This window comes from Anopheles coustani, chromosome 3 (genome assembly GCF_943734705.1).
Source record: "Anopheles coustani chromosome 3, idAnoCousDA_361_x.2, whole genome shotgun sequence".
Lineage (NCBI taxonomy): Eukaryota > Metazoa > Arthropoda > Insecta > Diptera > Culicidae > Anopheles > Anopheles coustani.
The window spans coordinates 75746398-75774122 of record NC_071288.1 but is presented as its reverse complement, the minus strand read 5'-3'; the positions used below and the strand labels follow the sequence as shown (position 1 = coordinate 75774122).

Here is a 27725-nt window from a genome sequence, read left to right as displayed (position 1 = left end):
ACATCCTTGAGTCTTATTTTGTTGCATATGGTATTCTGGCTTGTAGTGCCTAGTTTGGCTAGGTGATCGGCCTGTTCATTGCCAGGAATACCGATATGACTTGGGATCCATTGAATTTTCGCGTCTAATTCCAAGCAGGTGTGAGTGATGTTGCTTATGAGTTCATCCATGAAGAGATCTTCACTAGCTTTCAGGAGTATATGACAAGAAGACATACTATCAGTATAAATGATAGGCCCCTTAAGGCTTCTCATCTTGGCGAGGTGTAGTGCCTTGTCAATGGCTAGCAGTTCCACTGTGCATATCGATGTAGCGTTCTTCACTTTGAAGCTGAACTCCTCTTGTCCCGTCGCTCGGTCCTTAATTACAATCCCAATACCACAGCCATGCTCAGTGATGCTTCCATCAGTGAAGATTGATGGACTATCCTCCAGCGTTTGCATCATGGTCCTGCATATCTGTCTTAGGGTTTCTGGGTTCGTACTGTTCTTGCTACCCTCCAACCCTGGGATTGATAGGCTGATTCCCTCCTTTCTAACACCGTTCGTGGCATCGTTGTAGCTGTATTTTGTTACTATATCCAGACTCTCATTGTTATCAACGTATGCCCTGTGTTGTGGCGACGATTTGTTGGATATACTGAGGATTTGGAAGCTGGCGAGTGTTGATCTACTTATTTTCGCATGGGCCAAGGTCTTCGCGAGCTCCTTTGCTACTAAGTACTCGCGTCTAATTTCAAAAGGAATCTCGGAAGCAATTGCCATCAAAGTATTGATCGGTGTGGTTTTGGAGCAACCAGTGACCTTTCTTAGGGATTGGTTAATTACAGTGTTGACAGATGCAATTTTATTTTTGTTTGCTCTACTGGTGCAGGCGATGCCATATTCTAGAGTGCCTCTGATAAGTGCTCTATGAAGTTGCAAGGCCCTTTCCGGATGGACCGAATGACTTTTATTGCATAAGCACTTAACGATGTTCAGTCGCTTACTTGCTTTTTCCTTGAGAGCTTCAATGTGTTCATGGAATTTTAATTTTTGGTCGAACACCACACCCAGAAACTTGTGCTGGGTGTTAATTTGCACCGCTGAGTTGTTTATTCTAATTCTCAAGCCAGGATCGTAATTTGGGAAAACCATCGCACAGCATTTGTCTATGTTGACCACAAGGTTTAGCTCGTCTAGGTGGTCCTTGAGCCTGTTGACCGATGCCTGCAGTTTCGCTGTTACCGCTTGTATCGATTGGCCTGAGTGGATAATGGCAAAATCGTCAGCGAATTGGATTACCTCTCCATTCGGAGAGTGGCATTGGCTTGTGTAAATGTTAAAAAGCGTTGGGGACATGATGTCTCCCTGTGGAAGACCGATGGACACAGTTCTTCTCAGGGTTTTCCCATTGACGCACATTTCGATTGTCCGGTTCTGAAGAAAGGCTCTAATCCATCGCACTGCCTCTGGAGGGATCAAGTAGGCTTGGAGGATTCGGAGTAGCTTGCATATTGCGACACTGTTGTATGCATTTTTAAGGTCAATAAAAATGATACCAGTGATCTTTCTTTTGGCGTTATTTAAGCAAACTTGGTTCACTAGGATGTTGGTGGCCAAAGTAGTCGCGCAGTTTCTCCTGAATCCCACGGAAGTGTCCGGGAAAAAACGGTATTTCTCCATTGTGTCCAATATGATTTTATGCACTTCCGTGTTTGCCGCCTTAATTATGGTGGGGAGTAGCGAAATTGGTCTTAGGTTTCGGACGTCGTTGGGGTCTTTTCCAGGTTTGGGGATGGCCACGATCTTAATTGTCCTCAATACCTTTGGAATCCTGCCCTGTGCCCACATTCTGTTGAGGTCCTTTATGAGCATCAGGGTGGTGTCGTCGTTTAATTGCCTCAGAATCTCATAGCTTATTTTATCGTAGCCTGGCGCGGTGTTCTTTTTTTTTGTGACAATGAGGCGCCATTTCTTCAGGTTCAGGAAATCTCCCGCTCCCGTAGAGTCATGGGCTTGTAAGCTCACATCGGACGTTTTCCTGCCGGTGGGGAAGTTTATTTTTAGAAATTCCTTAGCCATCGCTTCATCGCTCATTATGGGATTCTCCTGGTGGTGACCGGGGCGTCCCTTCACCCTGTTGACAATTTTCCATAAGGCATGGGGTTTGGTTTGCGGGGTGACGTCATCCACTGCTTTCCCTAGGCTGTCATCTTTGCCCTTCTTTTTCAAAAATCTAAATCTAGCAGTTTGTTTTTTTAGGTTTATGTGGTTAAGCAAGGTCTTTTGTCTGTTGTATTTTCGTCGGGCTTCATTTTTTTCCTCCCAAGCCCGGTTAGTCTCATCGTTCCACCAGGCTTTGGCCACGTACTTGGAGGTACGACGATTTCCTTTTATTATTCCCGTGACATCCTTGCAGATAAGGCTGATGGCAGCGTCCTGGTTGTAAGACAGTTGACCCACCTCGCTCAGGATTTTGCTCTTTTTATAGGTGACCCACTTTTTCCTATGCACAGCCAGCTGGGTTTCAATCGTAATTGCCCTGTGATCGCTCGTGCCGATGTGTAAATCCTCCACCCTTCTGGTGGTATAGGGCAGGATGTCGCACGAACACGCCATCACGTCGATTGCCGTATTCCGTTGGCTGGTGTTGGTAGGGATGTATGTGGCCTCCTTGTTGGTCACTATGGCAAGGTCATGTTCGTCCATACACTCGAGTAGTTGCCTTCCTCTACTATCTGTAGGCTGGTCGCCCCAATAGCTATGATGTGCGTTAAAATCACCTGTAATGATGATCTTTCGGTGCTGGCTCAGATTGGAGCACAGCTCTTCCATCACAGCTTTAAAAACTGCTAGCGGAGTTTTGGGAGTGACATAGGATGAGGAGATCACCAGATTTAACTTTGGTAAGCACACGGCTGTGGTCTGCACATAACACGACATCGCATGGCTGGTGATTCTGCTTGCCTCGAGGCTTTTGTGTACCGCAATGGCAGTACCGCCGTAACCGTCCTCCCTATCATCCCGAAATAATTGGAAGCAGTTTAATCTAACATTGGCGTCTTTCTTTAACCACGTTTCTTGAATGCAAAATATGTCAATGTTCTCGTCTGTTGCAATTCTTTCCAGCTCGCCTACGTTGTTTCGCAGACTCTGCACGTTACATTGTAGGATTTTTATTTTCCTCTCTTTACCATCCATCACTTGCATGGGAATGGTGCAGAGCGAACCGAAAAGCTTGGTTTCCATAATTAATTATTTTTTATACTTTAAATTTCATAGTCACTCGAAAAATTTTACCCGCTCGGCAGCGGATAATGATCTCAGAGCCATTTTTACTCCGTCCTTGTTTTGTATGATAAGTTCCTCTATTTGCGTTGGTGTGTCTTCCGACACGTCCATGCCCTTTGTGTTTGTCTTTTCGTTAGTTGATGAGGATTCCCCCTCATCGCAGCGTTCGGTAGTATCGGTGTTTATTTGAATTTTGTCTGTCTGAATGTCGATTTTTTTTGGTTGGGTCACCTGCTCAGGCAGGCTGACCATTTCTTCTTTATAGTTTTTAGTAATCCTTTTCGTGTTTGTTTCGTTTCGTGTTGTGCCCTTTGTCGCTTGGGCGAAGCTTTGGTCTGTAGTAGTGAAAATCCTTGGGACAGTGGGGCACTGCATCCTGCGAATTTTTCTTGCTTCAGCGTAAGTAACGCGGTCCAAGGTTTTAATCTTTTGTATCTCTACCTCGTCGAGGTATGTTGGACACTCTTTGTTGAGAGTGTGGTGGTTGCCTGAGCATGACACGCATTTAATAAAGGGACACTCACCTTCGTGTTCCGGCATACTACAGTTTGCGCACACGCGGTCGCCTCTACACCATTTCTTGGTGTGCCCAATTTTTAAACAAGTGGAGCACCGCATGGGTTTGGGGATATAGACGTCCACGAGGACGGGGTACAAGCCGAAATCGACGGACCGGGGGATTACCGTTGTCTGGAAGGTAATAATCGCCGTTCTAGTGTTAACGATCTCATCACCTGCTTTTCTTTTCATAATGACAACCTCGGACACTTTTTGTTCCTTCAAGCCGGCGAGGATTTCTCCCTCCGACATGAATTCTATGTCCGGGCATCGTATAACTCCCTTGCACGTGTTCAAAGTGGGGTGGTCAATCACCTTTACGGCTATGCCACATGGCTCGGGGATCTTCTTGATTGTCTTAGCTTTCTGTGCTAGCTTCTCGTTTTTTGTTCTTATTAAAAGCTTGCCATCCCTGAGCCTAGTGACATGCTCCGGTTTGCCTCCCATTGCATTCTCGAGGACCTTGTTCAGTAGAAAGGGATTTACCCGGCTTAAATCACGTCCGTCGGTAATCGATTCCATGACCAAAAATTTTTCTTCAGCCGTGATGCTGGTTGCTACTTTTGGCGCTGCATTTCTGTTTTTTTTTCGTTTCGGTTCAATCGTGTCGCTCAATGCTCCAAAATAATTGCTGAGGGGTATCCCCCCTCCAGGGTCATTGACCCCCATCCTCGCTAGCTTGCACTACTTTAAAACTTCCTTTTTTTTCCTTCTTGCTTCAAAAAAGGTAAAAGGGATTGAGAAAGTCACTGAACTATAAAACTTATCACTCTTTTCAACGTCCAGGCAAAAAGTCACCAACTGACAAATCAAAAAACACGTGTGAATCCGTCAGAAACCAACTGTCGAATGGGGGATCGCTTAACTGAAGCGTAAACAAAACACCGGGATGCTGTCAAATGTGGCACTGTTTTTGTTTTCATTGAAAATACCAACCAAGGTTTCTGCATCTACGCCTCAGAATTTCATAAACTAAGAATTACGGTTGGACATATGGCTGTCACAGTCGGTCCTACAGCACGAGCCCCTGCATAGGAGCTCGTGTCAGAGTCGGTATGCCTCTGAGTACGAGTAAGGGAACTAACGTTCGACTTAACGTAGGAGGATATATCCCGACTCGCATAAAAGAAGAAGAAGAAGAAGAAGAAGAATTACGGAAGAGTCTTTGTTGCACAGAGTTAACTGATAATTATCAGTCTTTAAAAGACCTTTCATTTGAGGGGTCTGGCGCTAAAATTGGCCAAGCCACTAAAAAGTTATTAACAAAATAGCTATTTCAGACATTCATAAGGCAGCTTGGTTGTTTCAATTTGAAATCTTTCATTTCTGAAGCTCCGACGGACATCTCCGAGAGACGGATTCGACGATTCACCAGCCTGGCCATTCTACAAAGCTGCCAACTTTATCACGTTAGCAAATTGTCACAGCGTAAAATTGTCGCCTGAAAGGCCATTCTAAGAATCTAACCATTGTGGTAGCCAGACGAACATTAACGTTTCGTAACGTAAATCGTTTTCAAAGCAAAGTGAAGTTTAATTGGTGTAAATACGTCTCAAATGGTGAATGCTTTGCAATGCAATTGTAACAATAGTGAAGGCGGTGTGCCAGAAGGGATCTTGTGCCAAGATGTACCAACAGTCACATTCTCGGAACCTGTGGTAAGTGTGGAATGTTTAAGTTTTCTTTTTTTACCACCATAGGATAGGAAAAAATTGTCCAGTGTTTGAACATCGTCATTAAATCATAGAAACATTATTATTTGAATAAAAAAACTGCCCCCATACGAAAAAAGGCTACAATTGAAGCGCGATAGGCACAGATATACTTTAAATAAAAACGACAGGAATCTAAAATTCCAACAGCAGGATTTTCGAATAAATCAGCTTTTAACAACTAACTTGAAAAGACCTTTCATTTAAGGGGTCAATCGTGAAAATCGGTTGTATTCTGTTCCAATCATCTTGTATGCGTGATGTTTGAGATTGTCTGTTTTCGAGGAGAATCATCTAAACCGCTGTTTAAACTTGCCTGGAATTCCCGGTGGCGGGAACGGGAAAAAGTAGCCCAGATTCGACAGAATATCCAGCGGGAACGAGCTTATTCGTCCGATCTGTCAAAGTGAAGCTTTGTTTACGTTTTAGTTTGTTTACGTGATCTAAATTGGCGGCAGGTAAAAGTGGAATTGTGAGTCATTATCAAATATAAAGTTTATGAATGGTGTTGTTGAGTTCCTCCTCCAAAATTTTGCGTCGAAGACTACTCGCATTTTGGTTTCTCTCCAACAACATCGGTCGCATCCATATACGTTGCCCATACCGACGTTGTTGTAGCAAGCGAATGAAACTTTTCATGAAACGTTTCAATTAAGCAAATGCGTCCGTTCCCGCCGGGTCGTAGTTTCGCGTTTTTTAAACATAGCGGGAACGAAATCCGTTTTTTTCATATGGAGTTTCCCGTCATCCAGCGGGATTCCCGCTGGACGGCGGGAATATTCGTGCGAATACCGCTGTGTCTAGCCGTCGCTTAAAATCTTCCATAGATGTTCTATCGGGTTCATATCTGGACTCTGTGGGAAGCGAATGGAGTTGTTTTGGGACATTATTATAACGAAGCCACAACTTCGCTCGTTATCTTGTTGGAACAGGAATCTTCCTTGAAATCCTAACTTCTCGGCGTTTTTTATACAACTGTCTTTCAAAATTTGAACGTAGGTTTTGTGATCCTTTATCCCATCAATGAAGTACAACTGCCCCACTCCTGCTGCACTCATGCGCAGCTTAACAGCATATCGCAACATTCACCATATTTCACCGTTGGAACAAGATGCTTTGTTTGCATTTCAGTATAGCATTTATTATATACCATTTTTATACGACCAGCAACAGCCAACGCATCAACTGCAATAACAGCAACTGCCAACGCAGCTCGAACAAGAACTATTCGAACAACACCAACTAGTGCGGGATTTGATGAAAGAGGTACTATTTTCCCTTCAACTTTTTTCTTTTATCTTGCGGCATTTTCCGGTTCTACTAATTATTTCTTTTTCTGTTGTAGGTTGATATATATAAAAAATACATTAAAGTCATGCAACGGCAGCTGGAACAACAGAAGCTGCAACTAGCAGAAAAAGAAAAACGACAGGCAGAGCAGCAGCAGCAACGACCATTATGTGGATCTTGCGGATGTAAAATTCAGCAAAAACAGGTAAGGTACATATACCAGGATATTATTCCAGCCCATGGGCCCCCCTTATTATTTCTCAAAATTATAAAACAACTCCCTTTTTCGGTAGACCTAGCGCAGTCCGCTCGCTGCGCTCGCTGCGGTTGCGCCACCGTTTCAAACTCATTTCTTCGCCCAAACTCATTGGTTCATACTGTCCATCCTGTGTAGTATAATTTACAAGCTCAATTAATATGAAAAAGTATATTATCCTGCATTCAACCTACACTCAGAGAGTTGCAGCGCAGCATACCAAAATCGGTTTTTGACACTTGAACGTAATGCAGTCTCGCGGTTAAGGTTTTGCGGTTTTATTTTTACTTATGATAAAACCTTTATTATTAGCAGATAATTAAGCAATTTAAAATTTAAAATAGAATCATATGACGAACGATACGCGGGCAGACACATTTAAATAAACGTGATAAGTTTGTAGCAGTCACTGACTGGTTATTGTAGAATCCACTGTTCTTTGTTATTTTTGACGGTGACGGAGATGACGGATTTATTCCGTCCGTCACCTTGCAGTGCAGATCCTAAAAATGTAACTTGGATTCTTTTCTCAATTCATCAATGTTTTCCGATGTTGTGTTGTGATACTTGGTTGGCGATTCGAATAAGCCTAGAGTGGCCATCATAAAGTGCCATATTGAGTAACCCGGTATCAACCCCGGTTTTACACTTGTCGTGCACGTCTTTTACTGCCTCAAAACTTATACTGTGGTCGGTTCCAAAATTAAATACTGGAACGATAGTTTACCAGCATTTGTCTATATAGAAGATAACGGGATTTTTTCGTCTAGGAAAATTCGAAATTTTCTTACATTGTTCAACCCGGATGCGGTTGGCCATTATGTGAGCATATTTTTGGAGCCCTTCACTTCGCCACACAACCTTCCTTTATGATCTTCCTTATCATAATATTATTGATACCGAGTTCTTATGTCATCTTCTTCATGGAATGGGCTGAATTCCGTTTGATCTGCGTTTTCACTGACCTAGTAAAACGACCCGGTTACACGGGTCCGTGTAAATTCTATTGGAGATTCAATATTTGTTTTTGTCCTCTAATCTCGAAATATAAAATGCAACCCTCGTATGACTGTAAATATATCGTGGAAGAAATTACTTACTTACCCTTAAGTATTTCGAATTATAATTCCGTTTGCCTTTGGCTACTTTTGCCTATCCCTATCAAAGCCTTGTATCAAAGATACCTATTTACTGTAGAACTTAAAATTTATTGTTGCGCAGTATAACTATTAGATCATGATTTTTAGTACCCTTAATCGTGCCGTAGAAGAATTTTGAAAATTCACCATTTCATTCATGATTGGTTTCATGCGATAACCATTTCTTGTTATTATACATAAACCATTTATTGATTCTATATCTCTCGATTTATAAGTATTGCCACTTAAGAGAATTGGCTTGCAAATAAAAAATTTCTTTATTAATTCTTGTTTTAGGTTTCCGAAACCCAGGAGGCTGCAGTAATAAAAATCCTGGAGCTGTTCCCATGCTTGTGGAGCAAAACTACAAAGCACAGTTTTCAACAAGTTCTAGACGGCAAAAAGACAATACTCGAAGAGTGCGGATTTTTCGATCTTCGGCAAGTGGAAATCTGCGTATCGAAAATACCAACTCGATACCGGAAAGAAAAGGATCGAGTAGAGCGGTCGAAGAGATCCGGCAGCGGTATCGAGTTCAGGAGGACGCGTGTCATGGGGTCGAGATTTACTACTATGAACTGGTGAGTTAGGGAACTTTTTCCATTCTATTTAAACACATGTGTGAAATTTTTTTCTTCTTTGATGACCCACTCACAGTTAACACCTTGACGTCCGCACAATTCACGGTGTCGCAACGCTTTACGACCGGCGCGTTTGCACCAGTTCACCCGTATCTGGCCGAGCTGTTTAATCATTATTTTTCTTTCGTTGATGGAACTTACATACGAACAGCAACATGCATGTATCTTTAATTTCCCTCCGCAATCACCTCTCCTGAATGGCTTACCAGTATGTCGACTAGGTTTGGTGTTCGAATCCAGTTGGGGAAAAATCTTTTATTATGCGAAATAAAATTTTTATTTAAAATCAACGTTTACCATTCCATTAAGTAGCGATATTTCCTCACTATTTCTAGCTTCATGAGTACTTCAAAAATGTAGGTTTTATTGTCTCATCTTATCATAGGACTAAGAAACTGCGAATTATGAATTTGAAACGGCGGCGCGCCCGCAGCGAGCGCAGCGAGCGGACTGCGCTAGGTCTACCGGAAAAGGAAGTTTGTTATAAATTTGTGAAATAAGGGGGGCCCGCGGGCTCCACTCATACCGCACCCCTAGATTGATTGCGTAGCTGAATTTTCATAAACTTATGGTTAATTGTATTGCTTCACCCGTTCAACCGAATATCCGGGTAGTGTTTGGATTTTTTAAAAATAATTTTTAATTGGAATGTCGTATCGGCATGATACTTAACTTAACGGCATGAAAGAAATATTTTTTTCAAAGGAATTTAAATAATTTTATTTGCATTTTTCGGTTGATACCCCTTAAACGTTCAACCGGACTACCCGTGTAGTTCATACATTTTGTATGGGAGATTCCGTTTTTCTGTACTTAAATATCTTTTTATTGAGATGTCAGATCGATTTTCGGAAATTTTCATCGAAGTTACTTTGGGTTATTTTCCAAAATATTGTACAACTTTTATAATGTTAATTATTCGTAAAGTATGTAAATTTAAGGTTCCAAAAAATTTTACCTTGGGGTTTTACCATCAGCTCCAAATCGTCGAATTAGAGATACAGTTGGTCCCCGCAGTACGCGATACTCGATGTACGCGAATTCGCAATACGCGATTTTTTAAAACTGACAGCTCATAGCGTTGCTCGAGTTCTGATTAGTCAATTTTACTTTGTTTTGGTAGAATGAAGTTTTTAATATGCATTTTTTAACAGAGATATAACTATGCAATATAAAAAATGGAACACTTATTAGTTATTTGGATAAAAGATATGTTAAATAAGCGGTTCCCTCTCAGTGTCAACTTTTCAATATGAGGTATAAACGATATGGCAGAGGAAATCCGCAATACGCGAAAATTCGATATACGCTATTGCGTTCGGTCCCAAACATTCGCGTACTGCGGGGACCAACTGTATTCTGCATGGTGAACAGTAACGTCGTGAGCTTGCAACCTTGCAATTCGCCTCTTCTCCAAAATCTTCCGGCTATGACAGCATAAACAATGCAACAATATAACAATGCAATGAAACAAAATAAACTTCTTAGCAACAACTTACAGCTAGATAACAATAAAACATAGCATGGGCAAAAACCGCAAAGTACCTTGGACTAAATTTAGACAAAAGAATGATCATCAAAACACATTTCGATGAACTGGGCATTAAAAGCGAAAAAATGTTCAAAGTCTTGTACTGTTTCATTAAAAGAAAATCAAAACTCAATTTAGAAAATAAGATACTACTATACACATCACTTGTCCCCGTCTGATCTCATTGCGCTATATAACACATTTTAAAACTTCAAAGAATTCAAAGTAAATTCTTGAAAATTATTCTGAAGGTACCCCCTTTGTTTAGTACTCGTCGTCGTCTAGATAATGTAACAAGAAATTAACAAGCAAAATACGCCACAAGCAGTTTTCATGAAGTAAGCAACTTGATACTCTAGTTCGATAAGCAATCAAATTGGTTATTTTTGTTAGGATAAGTTAGGTTAACTTAGGTTGGGCTTTTTGTTTTTTTTTCTGTTTTTGTTGGTTTTAACTTAAATACCGTAGGTTTTGCAAAGATCCCATTATTCCTTTTTTCCCACATTGTTCCTCATATTTATCCCAGTGCCCCCGTTATTCCTCATTGTTATTAGCTATAAGTTTATGTATTATAATTGTTCTCATTTTTCGAGCAATAAATTACTACTACTACTACTACTAGTACCACTCAGTGGAATTTCAAAACATGGTTTGGATTTGCCTTATATGGCGCGACCTAAAGATAGATCTGTTATTACGAGTATTATTTGACGACATCTCCATGCATGGAATCTATGTGGTTTTCCTTGAGTTCTAGTGCTTCGTTTTGTTTTAATATTAGCGTGTTATTAATATTGGAAAAGGCAATGTTCGTTGAGTCAGCTTGTTACAATATTTAACCGTCATTACACGTGAACTTTCGGTATAACGGTCACCTGCAATATGTTACCGGACAAACTTGGACCAGACCAAATGGAAGATGGGTCTTCAGAGTCCTTTGTTTTTCCGCTAACCGCGATTTAGGAATTCTGTCGTGCAAGGTCCTTTACCCGTGAATCCCTGACGTACCTTTCCGCCAATTGCTCCAGTTTCCAAATTATGCCGGGGAGCCTATGCCGCAAAGAGGGAATTCTAGTGAAAAGGCGTTTCGGATAGTGGGCAGACGCAAAGGTTGGGAGTCAACCTAATCTTATCAAGAGTCCAAGGAAGTTTAATCCAAACACCGTTTAAGGATTCAATTGAATCTGATTTTATTGATAATTTCATTCTGCTTATATAATACTGTTTTTTGGTTTATGTTACAATCGACACACCAGGTTTACATGTGTAGATTATGCAGTGCGAGGGATGATGAGTATTTTCGTCCTATTATGCGTTGGTCCAAGCCAAGTTGGCTGTCCGTTCTTTTCTACAATTTCCCACGATCCGCTCGTTTGAGGCTATTGAGTTTTAAAAGTTACACACATAAACAAACCTATCCGTTGCATAGGTAACCATATGTATCGTTCATATTGTATGAAAAAAAGTATTGAATTTAAGTGTTTTGTTTTTCTAAATTTTTATTGGTCGTTTATGAAGTTGCTATTAATTTACTGTCTGCCTTACTTCCTGTTTGCCCTTATTCCATAAATTGTCAATCTTACCTCCTGCTGTGGCTCATTCGCTTGTTGAGAAGGATAACCGATAACGCGGTACCAACGGGACGCGCCCGTAAATCTCGCTAGGCTTAGAATTTGCATGTAAACTCTCGGTACAGTTGCGATCGTGATCCTTAATAAAAGGAAAGGACACGACGCGTCGGTACCAAAAGGTTTAGGCCAGGGATGTCAAACATGCGGCCCGCGGGCCACATGCGGCCCGCAAGACCATTGGGTGCGGCCCGCGACCCCTTTGAAACATTACATCGAAAGTTTGGATCCTTGAGTATTGGCTTATAGCAATTACCAAAATATTTAATGTAAATTTTTTCACGAACTGCGAATTGCAAGAGAACTGAACGAATGTCAATTTAAACTATTTCAATAAGAAAGTGATATGCAACTTTGCAGCAAAGGTTTTACACAGATTTTTCTAGACAAGTGGATAAATAGTGTTTATAGAAAACAAACGTTTCTATACTACAAGACCATTCCAAACAAAATAACAAATGCGGAGCAATAAGTTAGCTATTGTAATTACAATACCTTTACTTTTCTAAAATCATTAACAAAATACACAATAGTGTTGAACTGTAACATATATTTCAATAAACTTGATTTGAATTCGTTAAAATTTGGAAAATGATTGAGCAACAAACCCTCTCTTTTACTCAAAATTTATAAATTTTACAAGAAGTAATATAATATGAAAAAATGTGAAAATGTAAAACATGATTGACTGTTAAGATAAAACCACATTGATAAGAACATATTTTCATCACTCCAATCAATTATATGGTTTGGCCCGCGAGCCTATTTTGGGAGAAAATGCGGCCCGCGAACCTATTTTGGGAGGAAATGCGGCCCGCAAGGTGAAACGAGTTTGACATCACTGGTTTAGGCGATGCGTGGGATCGACAAACGTTGCGCTACGGCCAACGCATGTGCGCAAGCATGGCGCAAATGTAATCATCAGAAACGAAACGCGAGATACGACCCACGCATCCCCTTTAGTTGAAAGCAAGATGAGGCTGAGGTCATAAAATTTGGGTCTCGAAAGTTAGAAAGATATTCTCTATCTCACTTACGTTCATTAGGAGATAAGGAGCGTCTTACTATATAAGCGCTCGAAAATTTGAATAAAGCAGATATTTTCACCAGGACACCTGCGAGTAAAGAACCCAAAATTCTTCTCTCCAGCATCCAACTTATCCGAAAAATCCAGTACACTTTCAACTTACGCTTGATTCTTCTCTGTTCAGCGGCACGTCACGCTGCAGACCGGGTTCTCGGTTACCTTAACTTTAGATTGAGGTACCACACGTTGTTTTCTCCGGTGTTGGCACGTCACAGCCCGGACCGAACGCGTTGATACCAAAATCGACGGACCTCCAAATCCAGCGAAGATTCTCGCGTGACAAACGACGACGCACTCGGTCTGGTTTACTGTTACGGACGTATGCTGCGTCCACGGGAACACCAAACCTTTTAATAACTTATAACTCCACTTGAATGATAAAAGTTCGATTGGAAATCGAAAGTCGAAACGTAAAGACGCTAAATTAAATTTAATGCTGGCAAGTTGGTAGCTCTGCAACAAATCAAGGTTACTGGAAAGAAACAGCTTGCTTCAAGTGACCTTGATGACGACGTGAAATGTTTCATTTGCCCTGCCATGAAATGTTTGCCTATTTATTACACCGCGACGTCGCCTGACAAAAGCTGAACTCCATATAAAAAAAACCTTGCGCGATGTCGCACGAATCGCGCTAGGTTTTTTTGCATGGAGTTCAGCGCCTGTCAGGCGACGTCGCGTTACGCGGCGGTGCAGTCTGGAAACCGTGTAACTCGGGGTCCACACTACAGCGCGACGTCGCCTGACAGGAGCTGAACTCCATATAAAAAAAAAACCTTGCGCGATGTCGCGCGAATCGCGCTAGGTTTTTTTTTTGTATGGAGTTCTGCCGCCTGTCAGGTGACGTCGCGTTTTGTAACGGGACGTCGCGCTGTAGTGTGGACCCCGAGTAACACGCTTTCCAGACACGCTTTCCAGACTGCACCGTCGCGTAACGCGACGTCGCCTGACAGGCGCTGAACTCCATGCAAAAAAAATCAGGCGACGTCGCGCTGTAGTGTGGACCCCGAGAGACACCACCGTCGCGTAACGCGACGTCTCCTGACAGGCGATGAACTCCGTGCAAAAAAAATCTAGCGTGATTCACGCGACATCGCGCAAGGTTTTTTTTATATGGAGTTCAGCTCCTGTCAGGCGACGTCGTGATGTAGTGTGGACCCCGAGTAATAGTGTAGTTATATTTTTATAATTAATAATTACTTAATAGTATTAATACTTATGCGCTTCCAAAATTATGCTTTTAACGTCTACTTGTTTTTACATTAATGCTTTTGACTTTCTAGAATAATAAAAATAAGGTATAGGGTGCAATTTACATTATAATTATTATTTACATTCTTTCATTTTAACACAATAGTTAAATTAAAAAACGCATTTAAAACATGACATTAGTACGCCAGTACATTTAATTACTATATCAAAACTCCTTCTCGTCGAACAAACCACGACAATGACCATTTTTACATGCGAATAACGGTCTTTTTGTAATGTCGCAGAAAGTTGCGACACAAACGTTGGCCAGATCGTCCAATGCTGCGACCCGGTGCCGGCGGGAGTTTCTGCGACACTTTTGACATGCAAGATGGCTGATTTGGGCTACTTTTGATTTCTTTGACACTTCCGGTGAGCACAAATCAGTCGCAGGAAACCCAGTCGCAGAAATGTCGCAAGGCCGTGTAAACTCACGGTAAGGAAACGATGTTCTTCGCTGATCTGAACCATTGTCACTCCGTGGGCTCAATGGGTTTGGTTGGGTAGAACAATTCGGATAATGGACATTCTACTGTCAATTACATTGTCTCTAGATCGACTAGTTATGTGACTAATTCGACTCAAATCATTTTGAGTCGATTCAAACAGTTTAGGATCAAGTCAGAATCGAATCAAATTGAGTGCCAAACCCATGGTCTAATGTAATACTCTGGTCAAATACTGTAGAGCATTTTGACAAATCGTCAAAAGAAAAATACAAGAATCCTTTGACAGTCCGGTTAATGTGGTGCTTTTAGAACGACCGTTGTGTTGGGGAGTGCTAATGCGGTTGTGGTAATTGTGTCTGTTTTAAGTAAAATGTTGCATAATTTGAGCGCACACGAAGGTCTTAGGCTACTGAAGTTGACCAAAGATCCCGCGTTGCATATTGCTATTGGTCAGGTGTTTGCGTACACGTTGAAGGGTCTTCCAAAGTGCGAAACGGTCAACGGAACAGTAGGCAATGTGGACGACGAAACGCTGTCTTGCTTCTTGATCAAGCTAGTGAAGTAGGTGAATGCAACACATGCCTATCTGAAGCAGGCTTGTGCTATCTGGTTGCCGCCGAAAAGTGCAGAAAGTTGCTGCCGATACGCAGTTGTCCCAGATAGGCGTTCTCATCAAGGTATCCGATGAGTAAGGATGGGTCCTCCAGAAAAGGGAAAATTGTCGTCAGTGCTCGTCGTTTTCCCTTTGTTTATAAACAATATTTGACACTTGAGTTTAATCAATATGTTGGACATGAAATCCCCTATTCCATAACCGTAGTCATTAACCGTGCCCAAACCAATCAAATCTATCTCGGGGTCCACACTACAGCGCGACGTCCCGTCACGAAACGCGACGTCGCCTGACAGGCGGCCGAACTCCATACAAAAAAAATGTCGCACAAATCGCGCTAGTGTAGAAACAGCGAAAAACGCGACGTCGCGCTAGCTCTTGTCAAATGTCAATTCGAAACGAAAACAAACCGACAACTGGACAAAACGTAAACAAACCGATTCACAAACGCGAACAAAACGGGCAATATTCTCCACGAAACATCGGATTTTTCGTTGTACTACTTATTTTTAGGCTTCACAAATGTAATTCAGTTATCAAACTCCGTTTTAATTGATATTTTTACCAAAGTTTTTTCGGGTGCCGAAACGTAAACAAACTGCTTTTCAACAAGTAGGAGATAATGTGGAAATATATAATTCCTACGGTGGGCCAAAATATCGTCGTTGTTTGTTTAAGTTTGTTTTCTCAGTGAATTTCAAATGTGGAAGCGCCAAACTCACTCAGGGTGCATAAAATACGTAGCTAAACAAATATCATGCATTACTACCTCAAAATTCAATAAAAAATTTTAGTCGAATTTGTGCCCCAATGTGATACATATTTCCACATACTCTCCTACCTCTGTCGCGCTTGGCTTGCGCGATTGTTCTGTCGAAATTGGGCTACTTTTGAAACGGGACGTCGCGCTGCAGTGTGGACCCCGAGTGATTCGAATCCTAATCGAATCAAATCTTTAGAGTCTGTCAAATGGGATTCGAATCTTTAGAATCAGTCTAGGGATCGAATCTTCGAATCTTCCGAATCCCGAATCTGCCAACACTAGAATTAAATATACCTCATCTTGTACTCACTTTGGCATTGAACGCGAAGAAGAATTTCGTTGCTTGTTTCCGCGTAGCACCATTTTTGCACTGGCGTGTGCTATCCAGTATCGTGATTTGGTCCGTTTTTCCCGTGACCCAACTACGTTTGCCGTTCAGTTCAGCATCCATTCGTTCCGATCGACATAGAAAACCGACCGTGATATTCGTGTGTGGTGGGATATTTGGTCGAAGAAGTGCGTACCGTGTGTGTGTCGCTTCGCATTCGTTCACAGCAGGCGCAGCAGAAGCAGCAGAAGCAGCAGCAGGCGTGCGTGTGCCCAATAATATATTCCCGTGCAAAAAGTCCCGTCTCGAAATAAAACGGCACGCGTCGGTGTGTTGAATGAAAAAGTGTCCCACATTCGTGCGGCTAATGATCCGCCCGGGGTGGTAACATCTATCGATCGCGAAGAGGGCCGCTACTGGGGGCCACCCGTAAACGATTAACGCAAGAAACGGGTCGCCCAGTGTCGTCATTCTCCCCTTGTCCGACGTATTACGCGCACCTTTCTGCTTTGCCACGCGTGTGCTTTCCGATATGTTAAATGGTAGCAATTAGATGAACGGTACCATCCGGGTCGGCGGGGGAAACCTGTGAAGGAATCCGCAGGGAAAATGTGCCCCAAACTGATGAACTGCATCGGTGGTACGTCGTTGCTCGGGATGACTCAGTGCAGCAGCTGCAGTTGCGACAGTGACAGTAGTGCAGTGGACAACCACGGGGTGCTGGCCTAGCTTTCGCGGGGTATCTATCACGCCCGCGTTCGTGCGGACGGGTGCAACGGGAGCAGGAGGGAAGCAACGAGGGAGCTCGGGTGTAATAGGAGAAAGCTACCGCACAGCAACGACGGTGGTGACGGTGGTGTTGTTCGGTAACCACGGCAACAGTAACAACACTCGTCGTCGGCCGGCATCGCGATGTCTGCTGCCGGAAGTGCGGTGACCGGCGGAAGTCTTCCGGCGCTACTGATGGCGAACGGAGGCGGAGGGCCACCCGGGCTTGGACCGGGTGGCGGTGGCAAGGGACCCGGCCCCGGTGGCAAACCGGATATGAAGACGGGTCTGGTCTCCTCGGCCGGGGTCGGTGGAGGCAGTGCGGGTGGAAGTGGGAGCGGCGGGGCTCCCGGAAAGGTGCTGCTTGGCGGGGACAAACACGAAACGTGGCAGATGGAGCTGCTGATGGAGCGGTTACGGACGAAGGCCAAATCCGCCCAGTACAAATCGTTCCCGGAAATGTCCAAATCCGTTCGGATGTCGCTTCTGGTGAGTGATTAGTTTGCGAGAAAGCATATTGAAACAGGATGTTAATTAAAAACGGAATTACAATAATTGATCGATTGAATAATTGATGTTAAATTTAATTTTGAAATATGCAGTGTTTGGTGGTAAAATGGAACTGCAAGTATTTTTTTATGGTGATTAACTTTCGCTAAGCTTTTTGGAAAATGAACGTATTCATTATACAAATTCGTGTCATCGTGTGTATAATGTAATTTAGTTCGTTTCCTTATGAATTATACTGTCATGAGATTATTGATGCCTCAAATAAAGTAAGGACAGTTATTTATGTGCAAAAATAAGGCCCATATTAAAACTAATCCTAATTATTTGCACACGTTTTAAGATGTTTTATTTTATTTCACTGAAAGATGTTCACCATCGTTTTTCGATTCGATATTATAGAGTACAACGGTTTATATGATTCGGTTTCGACCCATTAACGATCGTTAATGTCAACTTCGTTGAAATAAAATATAAATTTAGATGGTAAAAGATTTTTTCCTTTAAATAAATAAAAAATCCTCCAACGTGAAGCAAACAGAAATAGAAATCCCTTCGATATAGCCGTTTTGAAATTGTCTTAAAATCCTCCTTAACTTATAACTTCCTTTTAATTACGTTCAACAGGAAAAACGATACGCCCTGGATGCGGTGGAAAAATCGAACCTACAGAAAACGCTCGACAGCATGCAGTACTGCATAAAAGTGACCACACGGCAGGGTTTGGTTGAGCGTCTCGACTGCCTCACCCGGCAGCTTGGGTAAGCGTCGGTGTTCCAGAAGCGTAGGATTCTTTCGTGTGGTGTGAGCTAACCGGACGCGTGTTTTTTTTTTATTTCTTTTGTAGCCTTAAACTCAGCGAAGACACGTCCGGGTTGTTCATTTCGTCCGACATGTTCTATCTGGAGATTATTCTCGATCCGGCCGGCGGTACGGTGCAGGACGTGAAGGTGCACCACGAGTGCAAGATGAAGCAGCAGAGCTGCAGCGAGCTGGTGGCCTGCCTGCAGCGCGGAGACTTTGCCGACTTTACCACCCAGCTCGAGGGGCTGGCCTCGATCTACCAGCTGAACGCGGAGAAGAAGATCAAGGTGAACGCGTTCGTGGCGCTGCAGGCGCTCGAGACGGATCTGCACACGCTGTACACGCTGTCGGCGCAGCGGTTCCCGGATGTGCACTCGCTGCTGCTAAAGTCGCCGCTCGGCGTGGTGCAGAAGCGTCGCGGTGGCCATCCGATGCGCCTGACGTACTTTGTCCCACCGTACGATCTGCTCGATCTGGACGCGCGCACGATGAACGTCCTGTCGGCGGAGCTGATCGCGAAGGAGCGCATCGGGTGCAGCGTGGCGGTCGTGCTCGAGGCGGCCAGTGCGAACAAGCTGCAGATTCAACCGCTGTTGGTGGTTAATCCGGCGGCGGGCGGTGCAACGAGTGCTTCCTCCACGAACGCCACCCCGGTGTACACGCCGATCGAGAAACACAACTCTACCTCACTGCCGGCCACGTTCGTGCTGCGGCTCAGCAAACCGATGCCCATCAACGCGGCGATGATGCGCACGATCAGGGGAATCGTGGCTGGAGGAACGGGTGGGCCACCGGTAGAAGCAGCACCCGGCGAACGGGTGCCTTCGTCGTTGCTCGGGTTGATCGCGCATCACGCGTCCGGTGGCTTCGTGACGGATCTTTCCCGTGGACTGCCGGTGACGCTTCCAGATCAATGCCACTGCTACTACCTGACGGACAATGCGGCCCTTCAAGGCGTGATGGTAAGCAGCATCCCGTTCACCGAGCCCCAGCACGTCCCGAAGATACTCACGTTGCTCCGGCAGGCGGCCGTCTTCAATCAGCTTCTCGCCAGTTGCATTCGAACGACGTCCGCCAACCGGAGCGGGGCGGGTAACGGATCGCTCGAGTCGGAGAACGGGCTCTCGGGCGTGGGTTCGCTCGTGTTCGAGGTAACGGCCCTCTCTTGCCAGTACGTCACCGTCTCGCTGATGCACCCGTACGAGGAGTCGCTGGCGACGGTCGAGTTCGATCTGCAGAACATCGCCAGCATTGCCGTGCGCATCTATGGCTGCGGCGGTGAGGGCGAGGAGCAGGAAGGCAGCGACCAGCAGACCGGCGAGCGACTGTCGGCCGTCTTACAGCGCTGCATGTCCATCCCGGTGACGTTGCGCGCGCTCATGAAACACTGGGAGGAGGAGCACGAGCAAAAGTTCAAACCGAAACCGGTCCCCGGACTGACGACGTCGATCTCTTCATCAACATCGAACGGTGGTGGTGGTGGTGGAGGTAGTGGACCAGGCAACGGAGGAAGTGGCGGTGGACTATCCAATGGCGACGGTGGTGGTGCAGGGGGCGGTGCCACCGGTGAGGATGTTGGTGGTGCGAATGGATTTAGTTTAGCATCACTTGGCACCGGCACGACCCCACTCGACGGCGGAGGAGGTGTTGGAGGTGGAACAGCGAACGGTGGTGGAGGGGCAGCAAACTGTCCACAACAGCAAAGGACGCTGTTGAACGGCAACAATGGCGGCGGCATCGGAAATAACAACCTCACCGTCGTCGGTGGCGGCAACCTTGGGTTGGATTTTTGTGATATGTTAGCCACCGGGCGCAACGGGACGGCGGCGTCGGGGGGCCTCGGGGGCGCTGGTGGGATGCGCGGAACTGCTCCACCACCACGGGAGCCCCCGGAACCGTTGGCCGGCGGAATGGCGAAGAAACGACGCATGGTGGATTTTTGTAAGAGCCCAAAGAGTGATAGCGACCTTAGTGCTGCTGGTACGTGTGGCAACGATGGTGGCGTTGTGGAGGGTACCGATACCGGCACGTCGCCGGGCAGTGGCGGTAACAGCACCGCCGCCGCGGCCGGTCCGAGCGGTTCGGACGGAAACGATGGGACCGTTCCGGTGAACCGGGTGGAACCGTTCGGTGCGGGAGGGAACGAGCAGCGTATGCAGCAGACCGTCGGTGGCACGGAGGGGGACACCGGTGGGCTCGATTCCAAGGGCAACTCTTTGGGTGGAACTACAACTACCAACGCAACGATGATGATGATGACGACAACGATGACGGCGACGACGACCACGACGACGATGCCGGCCGATCCTCCAGGCGTGTCGACGAAAGACGACACCGTTGGTCACAAACTGCCAACCACTACAACCTCCTCCTCCTCCTCCTCCACCTCAGCTTCTACTTCCACCCACTCGGCCATGACAACGGCGGAAGCGAGCGTTCGATCCGCCGGTGCGCTTCTGCTCGAGAGTTTGGACTTTTCCGCGCTCGACGACACCAACGAGCTGCTGCTGGACCCGAAGGCGGCAAAACCCGCCCGCCCGTCGACCAAGCGACGAAGGAATAGCTCGAGCAGTTCCAGCTCCAGCTCGAGCAGCAGTTCCAGCTCGAGCAGCAGCTCCAGCAGTTCCGGCTCGGACGACGTCGAAGAGACGGTCGATCAGGTGGAGGCGGAAATGAGCAGCTTCTTTTCCGAGACGGGAAACGATCATACACCGCCGCCGCCGGCGGTGGCAAATGATTCCGTTGCGAAGGATACGGCGGCCAAAGCGACCGGCCTCGCTGCGAATCCCTCGCCACTGTGTGCCACTCCACCGGCCATCGGCGGTGATATGGGGAGTGCTCTGGGTTTCGGAGACAAACGGCCGGTCGTAGCAGTGACTCCTCCGACGACTACGACGACGACGACTGCCACGGGTGGCGGTGGTCTTGAGATCATTCCTCTCGCAACATCGACGACTGCATCGATGGTCGGTGCCGGAAGCCTTACCTCTTCGGTAACGATCACACCGATTCCAGCGACGACGAGTGCCACAACAGCGCACACATCCACGTCATCGTCTTCGTCGAAGAAAACCTCCTCCTCCTCTTCGGGTAGCGGCAGCCACCGGAAGGGCGCCGACGGTGAGCGGAGCTCCTCCGGAGGCAGCGGCAAATCGTCGGAGAAGAAGAAAAAACGCAAAGCGGATGACGCGGCGATGGGACCACCGAACAAGCTGCCGTACAAAACAGGCGGCGAATCGTCCCCGAGTCGGAGTGGCATCGGTGGTGGTGGTGGTGGTGGAAGTAGCAGCAAATCGAGCCCGAAACACTCGAGCCCGGTCCATCACAGCAGCCCCAAGGGCCACCATGGTGGCGGTGGAGGAGGGTTGGGGTTTCACAGCCCGAAGCACAGCACGGGCGCTACCTCTTCGGCGTCCCCGAAGCATCCGCTGCACTCGGGCGGTAGTTCGACGGGGGGCGGGAAACCGAGCATGTCCGCCCTTAAATCGGCCGCCGCCAGTGGAAGCTCGCCCGGTTCCAAATCATCGTCCGACGGTGGGCCATCGTCGTCGGCCGGCGCCGGCGGTAGCACCGGTTCATCCAAGGAACAGCGCGATAAAGAACGTTCGGAAAAGAAAGCGCTACAGTTTTCCTCCTCCTCCGGCACTGCGTCGTCCCTCGGTGGAGCGCTTGCCTCGACGAAGATAAAAAATTCCAACCTAAAGCTGAAGCAGCTCGACCTAACATCGGCCGGATCGTCGCTAACGATCTCGATGAGCCCCGGTGCCGGCGGTGACGGCCTACCAACGTCCGCTCCACTGATCGACCTTACCGGAAGCCCGGTGATGGGTTCCCCACTGCAGTCGGCCGGTGGAATCGGGTCCGCGTCGAACGCGGCTAGCTCCATGCTGCAGGCGCTTCAGGCGGCCAAATTCTCCCGCAAACCATCGGCACCCGGTGGACCAAGTGTTGGAGCCGGGGGTGGAAATGGGGGAGGTAGTGTGGGAGCGGGCTCGCTTAGTGCCGTGATAGATAAGCTCAAGTCGGCACAGTCAGTGGACGATGATGGAGGCGCCGTACTCGTGCTGCCGGAAATGACCATCACTCAGCAGAACGCATCGACGACGACGACGTCGTTGGGCGGGATGGGGGCGAGTGTGAACATCGGTAGCTTCGGGGCACTTGGTGGCGGCGGCCTGAAGGACTCCACCAAGGGTGGTCTGCTCTCTGCGACGTCTCTTGCCAACTGTACCTCCGCAGGGATCGGTGCTGGTAAGTGTTGCCATTTTGTCAACGTTCTTCTCTTTTTCCACTAAGTGTATTATGAAGTCACATATAATGCTCAAAGAACTTGTTGTATGATGTATTACTTGTACATACATCTATGAAGCAATGAAGCTTAAGGTAGCCTAGCCTATTCCATTGTGCATACAGAAACCATGGCAACTGTTAAATGATACGATCACAATACTCGTATGACCTATAGAGATCATTTCCTTTCAGTGAGCTTTCGTTTTGTAAATTTAAGTAAATAAAAATAAGTTATTCCTCTGCTTTGCGTACCAATATTCAGAAAAAAATGACAGCACTGGAAAGGTTATTGTGTTAGATATCAGGAAAAAATAATCAGGGATTTCCAGACGGAACGGTCTCGAACTAAGATAGGAATTGGTTGACCACTTTAATTTTATTTTTCACTGAGCATTGAATCTTGCACACGTTTTTTTTTATTATGAAGAGGTCGAGCCTCAAACCATTTCGCCCACCTTTAACAACGAAAACTAGTCATTATCCATATTGTCGGTCCAGTTATAAAGGTATCGTTACATCTTGGTATCGAAGAGATTACTTGGATTGGGTATCTTTAAACTTCATTAGAAAATTGCTAGACTACAGGAGGGATTAGTTTAGTGTTTTACACGTAACCTGCATCTATACAAATAAAAAGCTCCAAAAAACCCTATCGGAATTTATCAATATGGTACCACGAAGTTTAACGATGTCATGGTGAGTTTACCGGTGCCCTAATCAGGTTTAACACATTTTTTTTAAGTTCAAGGGTGCAGTCAGCTTTTTTAAGCTTGCCCTATCCATTGACAAACCTTCTAAAAAGATTCTTCCAATACTGGATAAAATCATTAACCCTCGATCAGGCACACAATAAAATGACGGTGGTTAATCGATATCTCTATTTGTTCCATATCGTTACGTTTAGTAATCTCGTAGATCTCGTTTAGTAGATTGTTTTTTTTCTGATATCTAACATAATAACCTTTTCAATATTATCAATTTTTTTTTTTTGAATATTGTAACGCAAATATGAAAAACAAATTAAATTTGTTACCAAAATTTGTCACGCATCTATGATAATTTTTATCCATTTATGATCATTTTTATCCTTCCGTTTCTCAGGTCGTGTTGTCGACATTTAGAGGACGTGATGTTGGTTGATTATTTTCTTTTGGCAATGCGACTTAATTTTGTCGAATTTCGCTAAAACAGCTCAATAAAATTACAAATTGAATTCATTTTAAATGAAATTCAGATTATTTGGGCAATCATATTCACTGATAAAGGCTACCACAAAACATTTTCCAACACCTGTTTTGTAATCATTATCGTGATCAAGTCAACACAGTATAATGATTAAGTTAACACAGTCTTATTTAAGTTTAAAAGCTAATCGTTGGGCAAATTTTTAATTCCATTTCCTCTACCTCGTTTCAGCCGGGCAATTATCTTCCGCGTCAAACAGTGCGCCCTCGCTGACGGCGGCCCTGACCAGCGGCAGTAAGGCGTCGGAGTATATGGTCAAGCCGAGCTCCGACGGCATCAAACTGACCATACAGAATAAAAAGGGTTCGAAGGGTACCGGCGGTGGTTCCAAATCGTCCAGCGGTGGTGGTAGCAGTAGTAGCAAGTCTGGCCTCAAACCGGGCGTTTCCAGTGGTCCAATGTCGGCCAAGAGCCTCCAGCAGCAGCAGCAGCAGCAACAGCAGCAACAGCAGCAGGCAAACCACACTACCTCCTTCAGCGGGGCATTCCCATCGTCGACGAAGAGCCCGCACTACACGAGCAGCACCGCCGGATCGTCGTCGTCATCCGCTTCCTCCTCCTCCTCCTCAAAGACACCGTTCCAGAAGTCGAACTCGTTCGGTTCGCTGAGTGGGAGCGGTGGAGCCATCGGTGGCATGAAGGCGAAGGTGAGCTCCCCGAAATCGACCTCCAATCCGGGCAACTCGTCCTCGTCCTACTCATCATCGTCGGGGGCGAAGGAGAAGGGTTCCACCGGGCTGTCGGCCGGTCGCTCGAAGTCATCGTCCGCCGCGTCACTGGCCGGTTCAATGCTGTCCGCTGCCGCCGCCGCCGCCGCCGGTTCATCCTCCGGTTCCTCTTCCACGCTGGTCAACCCGATATCGATCATGAAGATGCTCGGGTTCCCTGCGGGTGGACTTGGCAACATGGAGGGCTTTGCGAAGTCGCTCGACACCAAGTTTCAGATACCGAAACTGTCCGCCCGCACGGGAAACACGGCAGGTGGCGGGAATGCTGGTGGTGGTAGTGGAACGGCCTCGAATCTCCCTGGGGGTGATCCGGGTTCGGGTGACGGGAACAAGGCATCCGGCAGGGCCGAAGCAGGTCGAAAGCAGAAACAAATGTCCGCCAACCCTCAGCAGCAGCAGCAGCAGCAGCAACAACAACTATCGTTACCGGTGGGACCGTCTGCATTGAGGCAATTTACGCCTTCACCTTCCGGTGGGAGTAACGACGGTTTGGCATCGGTTGTTAGCAACGCCAGCACGCGCCTTCTCTCCGATCTTCTCGGTGCAGCAGCGGCGGCTAAGAATGCTTCCAAAATGGGCACAGGCGGAGGAGGAGGAGGAGGAGGTGGATGTGGAGGTGGAGGTGGAGGAGGAGGAGGAGGCGGGAACCCCACGAGTGGGACCGACGGACAGTCTGCACTACATCCGCTTCTCCCAAACATCGTGCAGAAAATGCTCGGCAGTGACGGATCGCTGCTGTCGAAGTCGAACAGTTCCGATGGGAGTATGTTCCCGGGCGGTGGACGTGCCTCACCCGGGATGCTGTCGGCAGGTGGTGGCGGAAGCCGCGATGGTTTTCGCAGCTCCGGTGGGTCCGCTCCCGGAACACCGACGACAACGACCGGCCCACCGATGGTACTGCCACCGTTTCCCTCGCCCGTTTCGACCGACGCTGGTGACCTGGCGGGATCGACCCTGATGAGACCACCGTCACGGCCGAGCAGCACCATCTCGAACCATTCCCATTCGTCCCAGGATGGCATGACGTCCGGTGGTGGACTGGGTGAAGGAGCAGGCGGCCAACCCAGTCCCTCGATGGCGTCGATGATGATGATGAACGCGCTTGCTGGTGGCACAGGTGGCCAGTCGCCTATTCAGCTGGACAGCACCAGCACACAGCAGCTGATGGCGGCACTGGCGGCGAAGAGTGCGACAGGCGGAGGCGGAAGTGGCGCTGGCCTTCTCAACCACGGCAATCACCTCAACCATCACAACCATCATAATCATCTTCACAATCACATGGTCGGAGGAGGTGGTGGTGGTGGTGGTGGTGGCTCCACAGGGGGACCACTGAAGAACCATCCCTCGCCGGCGTCCGTTTCGGTGCACATCGTCAAATCGCCAGCCCCGTCGCCACTTCCCTTCGCATCACCCCTTTCTAACTCTTCCTCCAACCACGGTGGTGGTGGAAGCGTGGCCGGGGCAGCCAGCGGACCGGGTGGTGTCGGGATGGATGACGATCTGCTGGACGAAGCACTGATCGGAATTAGCAGTAAATGACAGGCAGGATGAGGACAGGACGGAAGGATGCACTGCCGTGCACTGCCAGCAAAAGCAACCGAACGACAAACGACGTTGCTAGAGTATTGCGCCTTATTACGTTGATGATGATGATGATGATGAGGATGATGGTGATGAATTACGAAGAGTAGCTTAAAGATCATGACACACAAAGGAAATATGCGACTATTCGCAATATCGAACCGCGCGGCTCGAAGAAAGAGGAACACAAACTACATAAACCACACACACACACGCCTAAACACATGGTTTCCGTTTCCCTTCTTAATGTTGTTGTGGGAAGGAGTAGTTCTTCTGTCCCGGATAACTGGAAAGTGTTCGAACACGACAATCGCAATGTTGGGTGAGATACAAAGCGTGTCCTCACCGGGCGGAACACATGCACGCGCACAAATGCTACACAGGACGCATTTTCTGCACCTTATTTCCAACTAATACCTGCTCGAACGGGCTTTAGAATAATTTACTCACTCACATGAGCTTAAATATGTTATTCTTACCCATTTTTGTTCGTTTTCTTTTGTTGAGTTTTCGTTCCACTTGTCTGTTTCTGTCTTGAATTTCCATTAATGCCTCCAAACGTGGGGCAGCTTCTATCTCTGCCGGAATGTGGATACCGGTAGAGCAAGTTTTTTTCTTCGTGTGTATATGTGCATGGCGTTGCCGTTTCCGCGTGGTCGCGCACGTTGAGCGGGTTTTGTGAAAAACGAAGAGCAATGTAAACAATGTAATAACAATCTCTAACCAAGCTAAGGCCACCACCTGTTGTGAGTCCCCCAAAATCACATGCATATAGTGGTTTGTAGTCGTATAAGTCGGTATAAGCTAGTAAGACACGTTAGGCAAAGGGCAGTATAGGGAAATGTAGGGGAAGCGAGCGACACTGGAGCGTCGCTGGCAAAGAGTGAGAGAGGAGGGAGTGTGTTTGTGTGTGTGCGAGGGTTGGGACAAAAAGGTGAACAGGTTAAAATAGTAGCATCATTGAAGAGCAGTAATAAAGCAACAACAAAAGCAAATGCAAAACCATATCAACGGTTTCCTTTAATTTTTAAAGTGATCATTTGGAAAATTGCAAAAGAAAAATGAAATAAGTCCTTTAAATTGTATATCCGCTGTATGCTACGCGAATACCGGTGTCTTGCAGTCACACGTTGAGTCAACACTCAACGTGAGACCATCCAATTGCGCTGATAAGGTTAGAGGCATCACTCGACCACGCAGTTGGAAGTAGATAGTTTAGCTGCAATCGGCGATCGAAGAGGACGCAAAACCGGTAAGTCTGTGGCGAAAAGAAAAAGTAATATTCTC

At 46.4% G+C, this 27725-nt stretch overlaps 2 protein-coding genes and 1 long non-coding RNA gene across 3 annotated transcripts; all 3 read left to right on the top strand.

Moving 5' to 3' along the window:
* The first annotated feature begins 5409 nt into the window (after positions 1-5409).
* Positions 5410-6997, top strand: LOC131259476 (uncharacterized). The gene is made up of 3 exons (XR_009178125.1): positions 5410-5488; positions 6710-6808; positions 6888-6997. It is a non-coding gene; the product is annotated as an uncharacterized LOC131259476 (long non-coding RNA).
* On the top strand, positions 6918-9154 carry LOC131266725 (uncharacterized). Its single transcript, XM_058269341.1, has 3 exons — positions 6918-7037; positions 8525-8808; positions 8885-9154. Exons 1-3 carry the CDS (start codon positions 6918-6920, stop codon positions 8886-8888), a joined length of 408 nt encoding a protein of 135 aa, XP_058125324.1. The 3' UTR covers positions 8889-9154.
* Positions 9155-16612: 7458 nt separating this feature from the next.
* On the top strand, positions 16613-27438 carry LOC131272039 (mediator of RNA polymerase II transcription subunit 1-like). The gene is made up of 4 exons (XM_058273651.1): positions 16613-17772; positions 18418-18551; positions 18638-22845; positions 24301-27438. The coding sequence occupies exons 1-4, from the start codon at positions 17428-17430 to the stop codon at positions 26394-26396; spliced, it is 6783 nt and encodes a 2260-aa protein (XP_058129634.1). The 5' UTR covers positions 16613-17427; the 3' UTR covers positions 26397-27438.
* The last annotated feature ends 287 nt before the right edge of the window (positions 27439-27725 follow it).